Source organism: Oryctolagus cuniculus, chromosome 3 (genome assembly GCF_051225735.1).
Source record: "Oryctolagus cuniculus isolate XC-2025 breed Fujian yellow rabbit chromosome 3, ASM5122573v1, whole genome shotgun sequence".
Lineage (NCBI taxonomy): Eukaryota > Metazoa > Chordata > Mammalia > Lagomorpha > Leporidae > Oryctolagus > Oryctolagus cuniculus.
The window spans coordinates 101551093-101568307 of record NC_142869.1 but is presented as its reverse complement, the minus strand read 5'-3'; the positions used below and the strand labels follow the sequence as shown (position 1 = coordinate 101568307).

Below are 17215 nucleotides of genomic sequence, written 5' to 3'. Positions count from 1 at the left end.
TAAAGGCAGTAGTCTTTTCCGAAAATTCCCTTTTTCTCTGAGTACCATGTCCTTCATATAATAAGCACACAATTATAGATCCTTAAATACTGGGTTTCTAACTACAATGTATCATATATTTCCAAAGAGCTAAACAATAAGATTTCTGATGTTCTCACTACAAAAAACAGTAAATGTTTGAGGCAATGGATGTGCTCATATCCTGATCTGATCATTATACAATGCACACATATATCAAAATAGCACATTGTAACCCATAAATATGTGCAATTCTTATGTATCAATTAAAAAGAACAAACATAGTTTTAAAAATATTCAAGCAGCAGACTTGCTATATGAAGAAATTGAGCTCCAGAATCAGCAATTAAGCTAACGATGATGTACACTCAAGGATGTTGTTTGCTTATTTAAGACCTTTTCTACATTTTGCTTCTTTCTTGGTTATTGCTAAACCAAATAATTTATGAAACACATTGATTTTAATAAAGTATATACATATAAACCTACATGTACATAACTTCATATGTGTCTCTAAATAAAATAGTAATAAATAATTAGGATTTCTTGGGAGATACTGAAATTGCAAGGGCACCTCTAGAAAAACTCCCTTTCATTGACTGTGAAGCAAGAAATAATATACAAGAATTGCCCTGACAATAGGGACATTCAGTATTTTAATACCTAATGTCACTAGTTTGAGTGACATGACCAATATTCTAAAGAGAACTAAATATTAAAAAAGTTTCCAAAAATACCCTGTTAAAAATCTTATATTCTACCATTCACTACTGTAAACAAATCATTGTAAATCTCCATTTCCCAGCAGGTGGATAATAGTTCAATTTATTTCCTATAACATGTAAAATGTACTAGACAATTGCAAATTCTATTTCATAATGAAGACTTTGACTAGCATGTGAAAAACATGAAGAAATAACATTACTGATCAAATAAAATTAACAAATAGTTTTAAATCAATAAGAACTTTGATTCTGGTTAATGCTAGCTTAACATATACTGGATTTATCCTTTCGACCCGGGTGCTTTATACCTGCACAGTTTGATGTTAATGTCACACAGTGTCACCTACCATCTTTCAGAATGGTTTCTCGCTCAGTGCCATCTATCTTCTGCCGGCCAATTAGGAAACTGGTGGTGTCAGCAAAGTAGATATAATTGGTTTCTGCATGAAAATCTAAAGCACGAGGGTTTACCAGATTTTCTATGGGGATCATGTATTCATCAGCTATCTTGGTATTCAAGTCCATTCCTCTCACAATTCCTGGACGTCCTTTGCCATAAAAGAGGAACAACTCATTCTTCGGTCCTGCAGAAGAAAGATTACAAACATAAACAACTGATGCTGCCTAATCTTCTTTACACTGCATAATGCCACTGTTTAATTAACTGGCACAATTAGCGTTTTCTAAATTCAATACTAAAAATTAAACTCTAAAATATGCCAAATGGATCTCGATGCAAGAAGGCCAGTTAATTGCATTACTTTAATTAAAACAGAAATTACTTCCGCAAATGGTTTATATTTAGTTAATTATTCTTTTGTCTGTAACTATCTGTATAGTAAAAACATGACAGATCATTGGATAACTTGTAACTTGTAAAATGGACATTTATTAAAACATCCAGTACATTTAATTGCATAATTCATCACAATCTAACACTCTCTGTAGATACTAACTATAGAATTCATTTTATCTGACAACACCAAAAACTTCAGGACATTTTAAACACACCATCCCAGGGTTTGCATGTGCAGACTGTGGAGGCAAACAAAAAGAATCATCCAGTATCACTAACTTCCACGTGAACACATTACTGTTGCCCAAATGTGGGACTTGTTCTTTTAACAAAGGAAATCTAATGCCATTCCTAACATCTCATTTTCTTCATATTGCAATTAGAATGCTAGGAGCTGATGCTGTTTGTGAGTAATTCTGATGCACAACTCAGGCCTTATCAATAACAAAACAAATGCAAAACAAAACTCTCAACAAAAAAAATTGTCTCCTGAGTTAAAACTGGTAGAATCAAGCTAGCTTTCTCCACAGGGTGAATTAACTCCCTCGGATTTCTATAAGAGAATATATGCAAGACTCTCCAATTACTAGGACACCATAGGCTTGATTTATGCAATATGTTATTTCTTTTTTTAAAAAAATATGTATTTATTTATTTGAAAGAGTTGCAGAGAGAGGGGGAGAAAGAGAAAGAGATCCTCCATCGACCAGTTTATTCCCCAGATAGCTGCAACAGACAGGGCTGGGCCAGGTCAAAGCCAGGAGCTTCATCTGGGACTCCCACATGGGTGGCAGGAGTCCAAACATTTGGGTCATCTTTCACTGCTTTCCCCAGGTCATTAGTAGGGAGCTGGATTAGAAGAGGGGCAGTTGGGACTCTAACTGGTGCACCTGTGGAACACTGGTACTGCAGGAGTTGGCTTTACCTACTTTGCCACAATGCTGGCCCCAATGCTACATAATTTGAAAGGAAATAACCACTTTTTGTGAGAGAAATATAGTCTTATTTATTAATAAAACCGTAGATACAAAACTAGCTATATTTGTGTAACTGCACAACAACTAAGATTCCTAGTAGAGTAAGAAACTTGAGAAATAACAGAAGAAACAATATAGACGTATTCATAACATTCCAAATACAAATTATATCAACATTTTATATATTTTTCTTTTTTCATTTAAATTAGTGTGATTGAATGTTGCATGTACAAAAATATTCATAATATATTTTAATATAAAGAATAAAATAAAAATAAATCACAGGTATTTGACACAGATGTTGTGACATTTCCAATACATTGGCATATATATTTTGTTTTTTTTTTTTTTAAATTGAGATCTTCTATATGCATTTTAAAAATTTAGTGACATTTGGTCAGGTCATTAAAAAGCTCTCATAAACATTCTTTTTGAAGTCTGCACAATGTCCTCTAGAGGCAATGGAAAATAATCAGGTACCTATTGTCAGATATTCAGATTGTCTCTAAGTTTTCATTATTATAAACACATTTACAATTAATATTTTCAGTCAAACGCAGGATCAATTTGGGCAGAGATTTAGATTAGTATTTGTGATTTTGGAAAGGCTGACTGCATGCCCTGGTGGAGTTCCTGGGATAGACATCTGGCTCTGACACCTGGCTCCAGCTTCCCGCTGGTGCAGACCCTTTGAAGCAACATGTGATGGCTCAAACAGCTAGGCCAGGTGGTCATCACCCAGCTGAGAGACTTGGATTAGGCTCCCAGGTTCCAGGTTTGACCCTACCCAGCCTCAGCCATCTGGACATTTAGGGAGTGGGCCAATGGCTGGGATTAATCTTTTCTATTTCTCTCTCAACAAACAAAACCAAAAACACAAAAAGAAGTGGAAATATTAGTTTTATGGCTGTTCTGTATATTACCAAATGTCTTTCTAATAGTGAAATTGATAATTCTATTAGCAATGCAAAATAATGTTATTGCTAACATTTGTAGGTTTTTAAAATCTTTTCTTTGTATTTGAGAGGCAGAGAGACAAAGACAAAGAGAACTTCCCACCACCAGTTCATTCCCCAAATACCAGCAGTGACCTGGGGCTGGGTTAGGTCCAGCACCTAACGGAGGAGACAGGAACTCAATCCAGGTTTCCTATGTGGGGGCCAAGAGTCTAATTACATGAGAAATCACCACTGCCCACAGGGTCTGTGTTAGTGGGAAGCTAGAGTCAAAGGCTGAAGGCAGGAAACAACCCAGGCACTTGGGTGTGGGACATGGGCATCTTAACCTCGGAGCTGAACAGCCACTTCTTGTTTTTAGTTCTCACGGGCAGTTTAATGGGTAATTGGTAAATCTGCCACTTCAATGAGTATGTGTGTATATGTGTTTGTGCGTGTATGTATGGATGGTTGTACGTTTTATATAAGAGTGCTAACTACTTTCTCCATTTTTTAAAGTTCAGTTTTGTTAGGGATTATTCAATACCTTTGCCACTCAGGCCGCAGGATTTCCTACTGGGCCTAGTTTAGAGCCTTTGCTGAGAGCTTGGGGTTGCTGTCAGACTTTCTCCATTTTAGAGACCACAGAAGTTGTTTTTTTTTTTTTTTTAAGGATCAGGTCTGCTTTTACTTTTACTTTATTTTCCTTCCTTCCCCTCTCACTCATGACGAATCAGTTCCTCAAGGAAAAGCGAACATGGAGGCTCTTTGTCTCCCGCAGGCTGGGCCTGTTTAGCGCCAGCACAGTGTGTCCCATGTCTCCCATGTGTTTCTGTGTGAGGACATGGACAAGTACATTTCACACTCATATGGCCGGGGTCCTGGCTTGGAATCAGTTACATAAACTCAGATGTTTTAGCTTAACTGTGAAATATGGAAATGATGGAGAAATTGAATTTTCTACAGTGGTCTTATCTCTCCCTTTACCTTAGTTAATAACAAGAAATGAAAAACACAGTATCCCTTGCTCCATTTCTTTTTTCTTATTATTAGAAAGGCAGAGTTATAGAGAGGAGAGGGAGATAGAGAAAGAGAAACACAGGCAAACACAGAGAGTGAGAGTGAGAGTGTGTGTTGTGTGTGTGAGAGAGAGAGAGGAGAGAAAGAGAGAGAGAGAGAGAGATCTTCCATCCACTAGCTCACTCCCCAAATGTCACCAAATGGCGGCAACAAACTAGGCTGGCCCAGGTTGAAACGAGGACCCTGAAACTCCACTGGTGTCCCCCACCATGGGTAGCAGAGGCACAAACACTTGGATCACCTTCTGCTATTTTCCAGGCTCATTAACAGGGAACTGGTTGTGAGTGGAGCAGCCAGGAATAGCACCTAGGCTCAAATGGCACGTGGGAGCCTGAGGTTATGGCTAAACCCAATGTGCCACAATGCCAGCCCCTCTCCACTTTACTAATTGGGGACTATCAGATATAACACCATTCTGGAGCTAATTAATGTGCAGGCTTTCTAATCTCTAGATCTCAGCTAAAATGGAATGCGTTTTTGAGGTTAACATTTCTATTTTTGTTTCCTGATGTTCCGGCATTCTGACTCTGGCAGATGTTGCAGCTTCCAGCCAGGCTGGTTTGATGGTTTGGGAAAACCTATTCTAGAGGCTGCTGTTCCATGCTTTTGAATGCATTCATAAGAACCTACTTGGGTTTAATCCCTTTCTGCTTAAATTGTTACAATTGTTTCTATATACCATAAACAATCCCTGAGTGATAGACTAGGTTGGAGTGATTCAAGTATGTCTATATGCACATATGAATGGATATATGTAATTGTACTTTGCATGACATACCATCACTTCACAAGTGGCAACCAGATCAGCTTAAAATCATACACACACACACTCATATACATATGCACACACTCCTCACTACACACACACAGAAACACACACAAAAACACAAATTCTCTTAGGGCTTCAGACCCATCACTCTCAGTTATCCAGAAGGTTTCAGATACAAGAGACATGGTATCTTTACATTCTAGGCATTAATACACAATTGGAGAAACAAATCAAAAAACAAAGAGAGAAATAAATGCATATACTTTATCACAGTTGAGTCTCTGAGATTCTGACTTCAAACTGTTTATGTTGTTATTAATTCTAACTACTTAGATTTCAAATCCTAGCAAAGTTAGTTGTATCAGTGCATCATCAGGAATCAGAGCAGATGGCAGGTGGGTGACCAGAGAGGGAGCTTTGGCTGAAATGAAGCTGCAGCCATGGTAAAGCTGGAGACAAAGCAGACCAAAGCAGTCATTACACCATTTTAATAATATTTGTGGGGACATTAAAAGATCATCTATTGCCCCATGGATACCATTTCTACCAGGTCCAAGCTACTAGGTCTGATTATGTAGACCCCAGGCAAAAATTTTAATTTTTATTCAAAAATCTAAGTTACAGAAGTTATCTTAAAGATCATTATCATCCATTTAAGTAAAGAACAAATGGAGGACCTGCTTTGAGTCTCAGCTAATCTCTGCTTCTCATGCAGCTTCCTGCTACTGTGTCTGGTAGGCAGAGAATGATGTTCCAAGTACTTAGGTTCCTGCCAACAATTTGGGAGACCTGAAAGTTCTTGGCTTCTGTATGGCCAAGCTCCAGTTGTTGTGGGCATTTAAAGTGTGAGCCAGGGGCCGGCACCATAGCGCACTAGATTAATCCTCCACCTGAGGCACCAGCCTCCCATGAGGGTGCCGGTTCTAGACCTGGTTGCTCCTCTTCCAGTCCAGCTCTCTGCTGTGGCCTGGGATGGTGGTGGAGGATGGCCCAGGTGCTTGGGCCCCTGCACCTGCATAGGAGACCAAGAAGCACCTGGCTCCTGGCTTCAGATCAGTGCAGCTCTGGCCTTTGCAGCTATTTGGGGAGTGAGCCAGCAGAGGGAAGACCTTTCTGTCTCTCTCTCACTGTTTGTAAGTCTACCTGTCAAATAAATAAATAAAATCTTTAAAAGAAAAAAAAGAGTGAGCCAGGAGATGGAAGATTTACCTTTCTCTTTCTTTGTCTCTCTCTCTCCCTTTCTTTCTCTGTCACTCTGCCTTTCAAATAAATAAATAAATCTTTATTTAAAATAGTTTCTAATGTACAATTCCCCATGATCAGTAAGTTAGTGACTCTACAACCTGATTAGTCTTGCATTCAACATTATCACAAAGGAAAATTAAATATTGATTTCAGGAAAAATAGCCAGTATATATGAATATTGCAGGCAAACTTCACCAGATTAAGGTTCATGTTATTACTGATGCTTGATGCTGCTAATTAATACTAAAAACCCTATTCTGAAGTGGTAGCTGCTGGCGAAATGTTTGATTTAACAACCTACTTTTACATGACCTGCCATCGCTTCCCAAGTTGAAACCCGTCCTGCAGCGACAGGTCCGTGTTTTGTAACTGCTGCTGAGCAGACAGATGTGTGAACATCCCCCTGGCATTCCATGTGGATCCACTTCACATGCGTGGCTTCTGACTACAACAAACAAAAAGAAAGTCACACTTGAAATTCTCCGAAGACAAGATAATTATGCGCATCATAATGTCAAACATCTTACAGTGTAAGAACAGAGAATCAGCAAAATTCTGGATACCTAATTATTTGGTTCCATATTCCAATGAAAACTGGTTTAAATCCTCTAGGAGATAGGAATTTGCCAAAATCCTAAGGCTGCATAAACAAATATTCTGAACAATAAAATTAATTATATTAGTTTAAACTGCTCACATATAAGTAAAGTAAAAGTAATATGATCTTTGCTACATGGTTCGTATATCTTAAAAATGCTAATTTCTTAAAAATTTATTTAAAAAAGTTTTTAAAGGTCCAGGTTAGGCAAGTAGGCAAATAAAGGCTATTTATCAAATGGGCACTTCATGCAGAAGAAATGGGATTTGGTGACTTCTGAGAAGTATAGAGGCAAACAGTTTTCTTAAAATGTTGACATGAGAGATTTTAAGAACTCCACCACAAAATGTGTATGTGTGTGTGTGTGTGTTTGTATATGTGTCATATGTGTGACTGTAAGTGTTGAAAATGGAGGCTGAGTTTACTTGTGGAAATTGAGGAGTAGGGGGATTTTCATGAGTATAGGTATTAGGAAAAAAAGAAAAAAACAGGAAAAAAGTACCACATGGAAAAGATGACAGGAAGGTCACAGTGAAAAGGAACAGCAGGAATAATGTCAGTTAGAGTTTACATACTAATGCAATTATATTTCTTTCGGATCATCACTTGAGATTATGATGAATATTGCAGCAATTTTCCTTTAATAACAAAACTGTTATGCTTTCAAAAATTACGTCTTGTTCTTTTTGTAGTCTTCCATCTCTAAGTGAAAAGATGACTGCCATGGAGTTTTAACTATTTGACCCTAATTGAGAGCTTGTTTGGAGGTTCTAGCAGGGGAGCGTAGCTACTCATATACCCTTGACCGAAGACCGGTCCTCCTCTAGCGGGGAAGGTCGTCCTCTTCGACCAAGCGCGCAGCTTCAGGAGGGACGCACATGGAGCGGTGAGGGAGGAAGGGGACACCCGCCTAGCCAGCCAGATCAGCCGAATCAACCCTGGCGATCAATGGGGTGACAGAGGTCGCAGCCAGATTGCCCTCACATCCTATTTGACCCTATTTGAAAAGTGTTGCTTTTCAATTCCATCCTCTCCTCACCTGTGCTACATCACCTCTTCTCTCATCTATTCAGCAACTCTGTTTTTTCACTTCCATCATGGCCTTTGTTCTGTCCATACCATCATACCAATCAAATAATGGGCCATTATTTCTAAGTCTTGAAGCTTCTTTTGATTTGAGTTCTCACAGTAATTCTTCAACTAGTTACCCATTACTACCTTATCTCCATTTGGTCAAAATTATCTAAGATCATTTTCTACAATTCCTTTCCTTTCTCTCTCCCTCAAATCCATTTATTTCTCCAATTGAATATCTTGCTCTCCCTTCCCTTTTTCCTTCTACTCCAGACACACAGGTCTCCTTGATGCTCCTTGAACAACCTAAGCATGGCCTTTCCTTCTACCTTTTGTTCTTGTTCATTCTCATCCTTCTTGCAATGCTCTTGCTCCAGAATCCCCATGTCTCTCTCCTGATACTTCAAATCTTCCTTCATCACCATCTTCTCAATGATATTGCCTCTGACTACTCAATATAAAATTGCAAATTCCCCCACACTCCTTATCCTCCTTACCTACTGTGATTTCTTTATAGCACTTATTGCCTTCTAATATAACAGACAATTCACTTAGTTATTTTTATTATGTCTTTTCCATTAGGATGCAAATTTCATAAAGACAAGAATATTTTGTCTTTTATTCACTGCTGCATTCCCAATATACATAGAATGGTTTCTGCCTCATAGTAGATGTTCCATGAATAATTGATGAATGAATAAATCCTCATATCAAACCCTAATAAGGTTATCTACAGAATTCATAATTTGAATATTGCTGTAAACATATTTGTGACTATATACTGCCTCAGTTTTGTGTATGTTAATGTTTAATTCAAGATTCATTTACATTTAAAGCACAAGAATAAAAAGATGATAGAAATTTGGGATGTTTTTCTAATGTTACAATGTTCTATATATTACTGAGCCTAAATTGTGTTGATGAATAGCATTATTAACCTAGTATAAAAAATAACCAGTTTTCGTCTTTGAGAAACACTTAGAAACACTATAGATTTTTCTTTCAAAATTATTATTTAATGAGCATATTGAGAGTTCAATGTCTATAAAAAATACTGGACAAATATTACAAGGCAGTCACTTGATATGAAATTTGTCTCCCAAATGATACCAAAAAAGATAAATAACAAAACCCCTATCATCTTTGTTTCCTTTCTACACATACATTACAATTGAAAGCTCCTTCCTGAGTCTAAATCTGGCCATCATTTCCATTCTATGGTTGTATAAACGATTCACTAGGAACAGAACAATTTGTCATTTGTGAAGGGAATGCCATTCCATTTTATCAAGCAGACATGCACATTTTTGCTGTCAAAACAGAGAATTTATGATTCAGCCACTTTAACACCACACAGAAGCACAAGGACTCTATCCCCATTCAATCTACCATCAGGAAGGTTATGGAGGAGTCGTGCGACTTACCTGTTGGCTGAGTTCTTTTCTGATAGATTCGGATTCCTCGGGCACTTTCTATTTTAATCAATGAATGGTTATCAGTGCCATTAAATCGGTTTATCCTTATGATATTAACGTTACCAGATGTGATTGCATACAAATAGTCTTCAAACACAGTTATACCATAAAGATGTCTGACCTATAAGCAGGATCAGAAATAACTATGATTTTTAATTACACAGCTTTCAATTTGAAAGAAAAAATGATTGCTGTTTGTAAGTGTAGAAAATGTCCATTAATAGGGGAGTCACAAGTATATTATCACTTATTTTCTCCCAAAGAATTCAAAACTTCATTTTTTTTCTTTTGGTCTAAAGAAGAAAACATTATGGACTAGTGGAAAACTCCATTCCAAATGCATGGGAGAGCATTTATTCATGTGTCATTAAAAAACATTTTAAAAAACATTAAAACAATGTTCAGTAGTTACTTTTCAAAGACTACTGGGAACCAGACTTTCAAGCACATTCAACAATGTGCTCTGACACTGTTATATATAATTTGAGACAGTTTTGGGGGGTACTTATCCCCATAGAGATAGATAGGTGCATGCTGAAAAGCATAGCTCTGCCTGTAAAAGGACTAATCAGAAAAAAAATCTCTCAAAGCTTGTTTTTAGGTTCAAAATTTCATTTATACCTGATCAAGCATAAAAATAATAAAGAAATCACTTATTTTCACTAATTACAAATCAAATGTTAGACTTTTACTCAAAAATTGCATTACTCCTGGTGCCTGTTTTTAATGGTAAATGAAAGTGTTTGCTTTCAGAATGATATGTTCATTGCTCTCCATACAAACAATTTAAGAGTTTAACTCTCCTTCTTGGCAAAGGCTTGGACCGTGGAAAGGAATGGACATCTTAAATTCAAGAAAACATGCATTAGGATAGAAAGAAAAATGAATGTATTGGTTTTCTGATACAAAGGCACTAGCTAAACATGTTGCCTTTGGGTATTCCTTATTTTTTACTTAAAATGGTTCTGGTCAGGAGTATGGTAGACCTGTCATTTGATTTGCTCTAAGATTTGATGGAAACGCATTTTTCACTTCTCTCTGGCATTGTATTGTGCCAAAGGGTGTATATAGATTTTTGGTTAAGAGAGTGTAAGAAAGCATATATAGTTTGATTGTAAAAATTCTTATAGAGAAAATACTAAAATCTTCTATTTTAAACAGAAAATCTTGTCAATTCTGTAGCTTAAATACAAACATTCGATTTGTTATCTTCCTAGCATATATGATTCATGTTTGATTTTTTCCCCCCTCGTATTGTCACATAAGATGTGGCTAAAATATGACTGGCTCTTCCTTTTTCTTTTAGGGGCTTATTTCATTTCTTCACATCTGGGCTAGACATGAAAGACACAATTAGCATGGAGAATTATTCCATGTTAAACCCCAAATGGTCTTTTTCTGTTAACATGCTAATCCACAGTAAGTGTGTGAGTGCTTGTGTATGTGTATGTGTGTGTATGTGTATGTATGTATGTATCATTTACCACATAGCTGACATCACACAGATGTTCACTCAATAAAACTCTAGACTTTAAAAAACTTCTTGAAGGACTCATGGGGAAACCAATTTGAATTCCTTATCCTGGTTTCAAAGTTTAATTTTTAATCACAAATAAGTAATAAAACTGCTGATCAGATTTATTTAGATGATTTTGTCTTCTAAGGTCATCATTAAGTCCTATCAAAGAAATTAATACTTTTAAGACAATTGAAGGTGACAGGGAAGTAACTGGCCCCACCTTTAATACTGGCACATTAAAAAAAAATAACCATTCATTCATTTATCTGTGATGATTTCACTTTAAAAGTTGGAAAGAAAAAGTAATATTAAGGTATAATTACAGAATATATTTGCATTGCATTACAAAAAGATTCACCTATCTCACCATAGATCAATAATTTCATATAAATTTAGTGAAACAAGTGAGATATAACCAAATTTGTAAAAGAGCTCTATTAAATAAAGCCTATTTCTTCTTCGAGATTTTCTAGGTGTTTACTAAGTAGAATTTGCAAAAAACCTTGTAACTTAGCAAAGAAAAAAAACAAACACAAATGGGAAGAATCTTTATGTCAGTGACTTACAAAGAATTCTCATTTTAGGAGACACTTAAGTATATCAGAAGGCAAAATTTGATGCAATTTATGCGAATAATGATACTTTGTGATCAGGAATTTCCTTTGGTAAGCAAAATATTTCCAGTGCCACATGGGACAGATGATAGTTCAGTTCATTATGAATGAACTACAGGGTTTTTAGTAAGTAGGTCATAACATCCATCCTAGTGTAATACTCTCCGTAAGTGCTCATCCAGCATTTTTGCCTTTTTTCCTTTGTTTTTAATAGAGGCAAAAGGGAATAAAGACATCTCTGCTATCACAGAAATATTATTATATCACCATGAAAAGAACATTCTCCCATATTGGAAATACACTATAATTTATGTGACCATTACAGCTTAGCTTCATAAAAAAATTTTCAACATTACAAATTTTGTCTTCTTCATCACATTGCAATTCATTTTATTGCCTTCACTGCATTTTCTAGCAAAACTGGACTTACCTGTCTGCCTTGAATGATAGTATGTCTATTTTTTCCTTGATAGTCCACTACTCCCACATAGTCCAAGTAAAGATCTACCCAATAAACCAGTTTGTTCACTAGGTCTAGTGCCAATGCAGCTGGCTGCTCTGTCTTTGAATCAATTATCCTTGTTCTGTTCATCCCATCCATGTCACATCTCTCCACTTTGGCGATATTCCCATAGTCAGTAAAGAAAAGTTTTCTGTTGAAAGAAAACTAAATGTTAAAGTAGAAGGGGGAAAAAGCATATTTGATGGAGCCATCTGTAAAAAACAGAACTTTTCCTTCTAATTTATTTCAGTGGTTACATCTGTTAGCTTCCCATAACCATTTCCATATAATATCACTCATAAACAGAAATCTGCTAATGAATATTGCAGGGCATAAGGGAGCAGGTTAACCAACAACTGTAAAATTCCTAGAAACGAATGATTATGGCGGGTTTATTTTTGTATTAGGAGAAATGTTTCTTTAAGCTTCGTAGAGCTGGTGCACATCCCTACATTCAGAGTAAGTTTCATAAGTGAGCCAAGTCACCAGGCCAGGGCATGTGAGCTATCAGGCTTTATCTTCAACCTGCTTTTCAAATTGCCTGGTAATGTTTTTCTCCAATAAAAGCTATTATGTGGAGCTCATTGATGCTATGAGTGGTAGAGAGTAGCAAACCTGGAATGGAATTAAGCAGATGGAAAAGCAAATGTGCTAATTTGCAACAACGGCGATAAAATATAAATAACACCCCCAACCTATTCCAAATATTCTCAAATGACAAAATTTCATAAGGGAAATGAAGGCCATTTTCATCATTTTCTATTAGTATATTTTGAAGAAAATTATGAAAAGGAAATTTGACCTCTGAAACAATGAATCCTACAATTCAGCTCTAATGGTGTCTGTCAAATGTACCTCCAATACTTTGTGTCTAGTATTTGATTAGTATTCACTATGTTTAGTAAACACAAATCAATTTCAATTAACCTGACAACATTTAACAAGATTACCCACTCCTGAGACTAAATTACATTTGTAAATAGAAGACCATCTTGCCTCGACTTAAATACAATCCCAAGAATAATCCGATTTTTAGAGACTGAGCTACATTAAGGTTACCTAGAGTATAGAATATTTGATTTCACAAACTTCACAAATTAGTTTTTAGTTGCTTTTCTCAACATTCTTTCATTATTTAACAGTATGTGGTATCATTCAAGCTAAAAATATTATTTAAACTTTAATTTGTATTTAGTTCTTTCTGTTCTGGGAGGCTTTGACTAATTTTTAAAGCTTAATGCATACTGTTGTATGATAATGCAAGTCTGGTTTCATTATTTTATATTTCCACAAGTGTTCTTAAAAACCAATATATCACAAAGTTAAAAATGATTTTTAAATGACATTTAGTTTAGGTAAAGAGGCTTCTATTCTAGTAAATACATAAAAGATCACAGAGTATTATGATTTATTGTCATGCAAAATGCTCAAACAACTGTCTCTTCCTGTCTACTCCATCCTAAATCTCTAATTTCTTCATTTGCAAATCAAATTGTTCATAGCAATCTTAAGTTTCTGTGAAGATATCTAGCTTCTCTCTTCCTTGATAGAACAGTCTCCACTATTCTCGTTATATAAAGTTGCTTTTCTCATTCCATGTCATAATCCATTTCCTTTTATATTTCCATTTTGTATTTCATTCCACAGATGTGAAAAAGAGAGAATAATCTTGATCTAAGTACAGAGAATTGGAGGTTCTGGCCCATCATGTATCGTGATATACTTGTGTATAGTTAGAAGAAGTTTCTGGCACACCATGTGTCATGTGATATTCTTGTGTGTAGTGACAAGAAGCAGGTGACTGTAACTGTCTATGTGGTATTTAACAGGAATGATGAGATTGATAATAGAGACTTCTCTAAGTCATCTTGGAATGTGTTAATCAGATGTGATCCCAAAACAAATAAATAGAAGAGAGCCCAGACAAAAACATTGGAGGCATGTCACTAGAGAAATAGGATCAAAGGAGATTAGAGGTAACATAGATTAGAGGTTAGAGATAACACAGATATTCATAGAAATCTAAAAGGGAAAACAGCCAGGTTAAAGGATTTGGGCGGAGAGGACTGCAATGTAGTGGTTGCTAGGCCAATCCATTACCAAAATAAAAAAGGATACAGTTTAAGGAGAGTTAATTGAATTTGGTATTTATTAGAAGAAACAGTAATTTTTGATTATTCTATTTGAGAAGATTAGTTACAGAGGAGTAAACCAGGTAGCGATAATTAAGATTGAGAAATACAAATTATCCTTCCAAGAAATTCTGCAGTCATATTCTCATATTATTGCAGGAATGATGCAAGTAATCCTTGTATTTATTTTAGGTAATAATAAACGTGTTTAAATAATTATAAATTTCTACCAAGTATTTAAAAAAGTGCAAATTCCTATACTATTTATCAGATTTTTATAGTTTATTAGAATATTAACAAAAACAGGAAGACTGGACATTTGAAACACTGAGCTACAGACAAGAGCAAAGCAATTGTCATTGTACTCCCAGTGTTCAGTAACACTGTCCCTTCTAGGAAGAAAAACCTCTCATCTCTGTGTTAACTCCAGTGACAATTGATTGGATGAAGAAACAGTCCCATGGTGAGCTCCCCTCGTTAAGAAACCACAGGCCACCACCTGGACTGAGCCAGGTTAAGGATTCTGCACATGAGCAGTCTTGGCCTTGACTTCACCTTTCTGGCATATGAAAACCAGAAACAAACAAAGCAAACAAAAATACCCACTACTGTAATGGTAAATATCCACCCCCCGCAACTGAATGTAAAGCATATGTAACATACATGACAAGTTAATTGGGTATAGTATGACCACTTCCTTTTGAAGATTCAAGACCCTTTCTGGCATGACCTTCAAAGTTTACTAGTATGCATAATGCATAAGGTCCTTTTTTTTTTTGACAGGCAGAGTGGACAGTAAGAGAGAGAGAGAGACAGAGAGAAAGGTCTTCCTTTTGCTGTTGGTTCACCCTCCAATGGCCGCTGTGGCCGGCGCATCGCGATGTTCCAAAGCCAGGAGCCAGGTGCTTCTCCTGGTCTCCCATGCGGGTGCAGGACCCAAGCACTTGGGCCATCCTCCACTGCACTCCCGGGCCACAGCAGAGAGCTGGCCTGGAAGAGGGGCAACCGGGACAGAATCCGGCGCCCCAACCAGGACTAGAACCCGGTGTGCCGGTGCTGCAGGCGGAGGATTAGCCTAGTGAGCCACGGTGCCGCCCTGCATAAGGTCTTTAAATGGAGACTCTGATTTTTCATCATGAGACTACCTTGCTCCTTGGTTCATCCAACCCAAATAGATTTCTTTCTGCTTACAGCTCGAATTGCCAATTGTGTTTCCACTGGCATACACACTACACAAGAACTCTTGAGCATGTCTTCCTGAATACAATAGCAGAATAGCTGGTGTTCACAGATGTAAAAGTTGTTTTCCATACTAAATTGAACCTTCCCAGACTTGAGAATCTTGACTGTGATGGGTTCTGTTTACTTCTAATTGAAATGCATGAAATGGAAGAATTCTCAAGGAAAACAGCTCAATGGCCACTAAGTTGAAAACATAATGTACCTATCCTCACATGATTATTTGTTTGCTTGTTTTTAGGAGTGTTTAATTGTAGTTTAAAATTCCCTGTTATTGAGAAAAACTTCATTCCCATGGTTTTCTATATTAAATGCATAGCTGTATTATAACAGGTAAATATGCAGAGGTTTATCACTACTTAAAAGCTAAGTATCATTTGTGACACACATTTCACTGTGTTGAGAAAGAATCCTTTTCTCTTCTACAAAAATATCAGCCCAAATCTTAAAAAAAGAATACTTCTCTGCAAATCCCATTGTCCTATTTATCATTGTAGTTTCCCTGCAAAATAGCAGTAGTAGATTATTTCTATTTTACAGATGAAATGGTTTTGAAGTCCAGATGGTTAGCTATTGCCAGAGCCATAAAATGAGTGCCATATCTTTTTAAAAACTTGCTATTTCAAAAAAATTCCAAACTTTGAAAAGAGTTATAAGAATAGCATGGTGCATGCCTATAGCATACACTGATGTTAGCTTCTGTCCTATTGGCTATTTTGTATTTCCTGAAGTGTCCGAGAGTGCACTGCAGATAATATGATTCTGTACACTTACATTTTTCCTAACACAGCTCTTAAGGACAAGGACATTCCTTTCCACAACCACAGAATGTCTGTCATTATCTATACTTTTAATGATATTTACAATATATAGGCCTCCAAGTTTTGCCTGCTGACCAATGATTTTTACCTTTTTTCTGATTGAAAATCCAATCCATCTGCGTATGTTTATTTAATCCTATTTTTTCTCATCTCCCTTAATCTTAAACCATTCTTCAGTGTTGTTCCTGATGTTCATATAACAATAGGGTAGATAGGAATTAGGGTTTAGTTGATCTTTGTTACATTGTGATATGATTTTAAAACTGAAATGTAATTATTTTAACCGTAATTGTCACTGCCCCTAGGGCTTGGATAAAATGAGGAAGTCTATGAGCCACTCCGAAAGTTGTATTCAATGGAAGTATAGATGGTGATTTTAAACAGAATCCTATTTATTCCATCTGATTCAGGGTTTCCTGATGACCTAACTCCCTTAACTTCCAGCTCCTCAGTACACTTGTCAGCAATTTTTCCCACCAGCAACCAGGAGTCTTACATACCACCTGGTGGAGCATGGATCCCAATATAGAGCTCTGCCTATAAAAATTCAGGTTGGGTGGTAGAGAATGTTCCTAATTCTCTCCTATGCAGCATTCCCTCAGGATTGCAACACTGATATTCCTTTCTCCCAGTTCTTATCAATGGTATCCATTTTTTTTTTTACTTACACGGCAAAATGGAGCAACTAAATTGAAG

General features: G+C 36.5%; 1 protein-coding gene across 4 annotated transcripts in view; it reads right to left on the bottom strand.

Annotated features, from left to right (window-relative positions):
* Positions 1-17215, bottom strand: part of LRP1B (LDL receptor related protein 1B) — a 2138546-nt gene that overhangs the window by 984423 nt on the left and 1136908 nt on the right. For all 4 annotated transcript variants that reach the window (XM_051849573.3, XM_070071546.2, XM_002712121.6 and 1 more), the window contains exons 8-11: positions 12256-12478; positions 9642-9813; positions 6847-6990; positions 1091-1327 (exon numbers count right to left, since the gene is read on the bottom strand). In XM_051849573.3, the coding sequence (XP_051705533.3) occupies positions 1091-1327; positions 6847-6990; positions 9642-9813; positions 12256-12478 (776 nt within the window). The remainder of the gene's footprint in view (positions 1-1090; positions 1328-6846; positions 6991-9641; positions 9814-12255; positions 12479-17215) is intronic.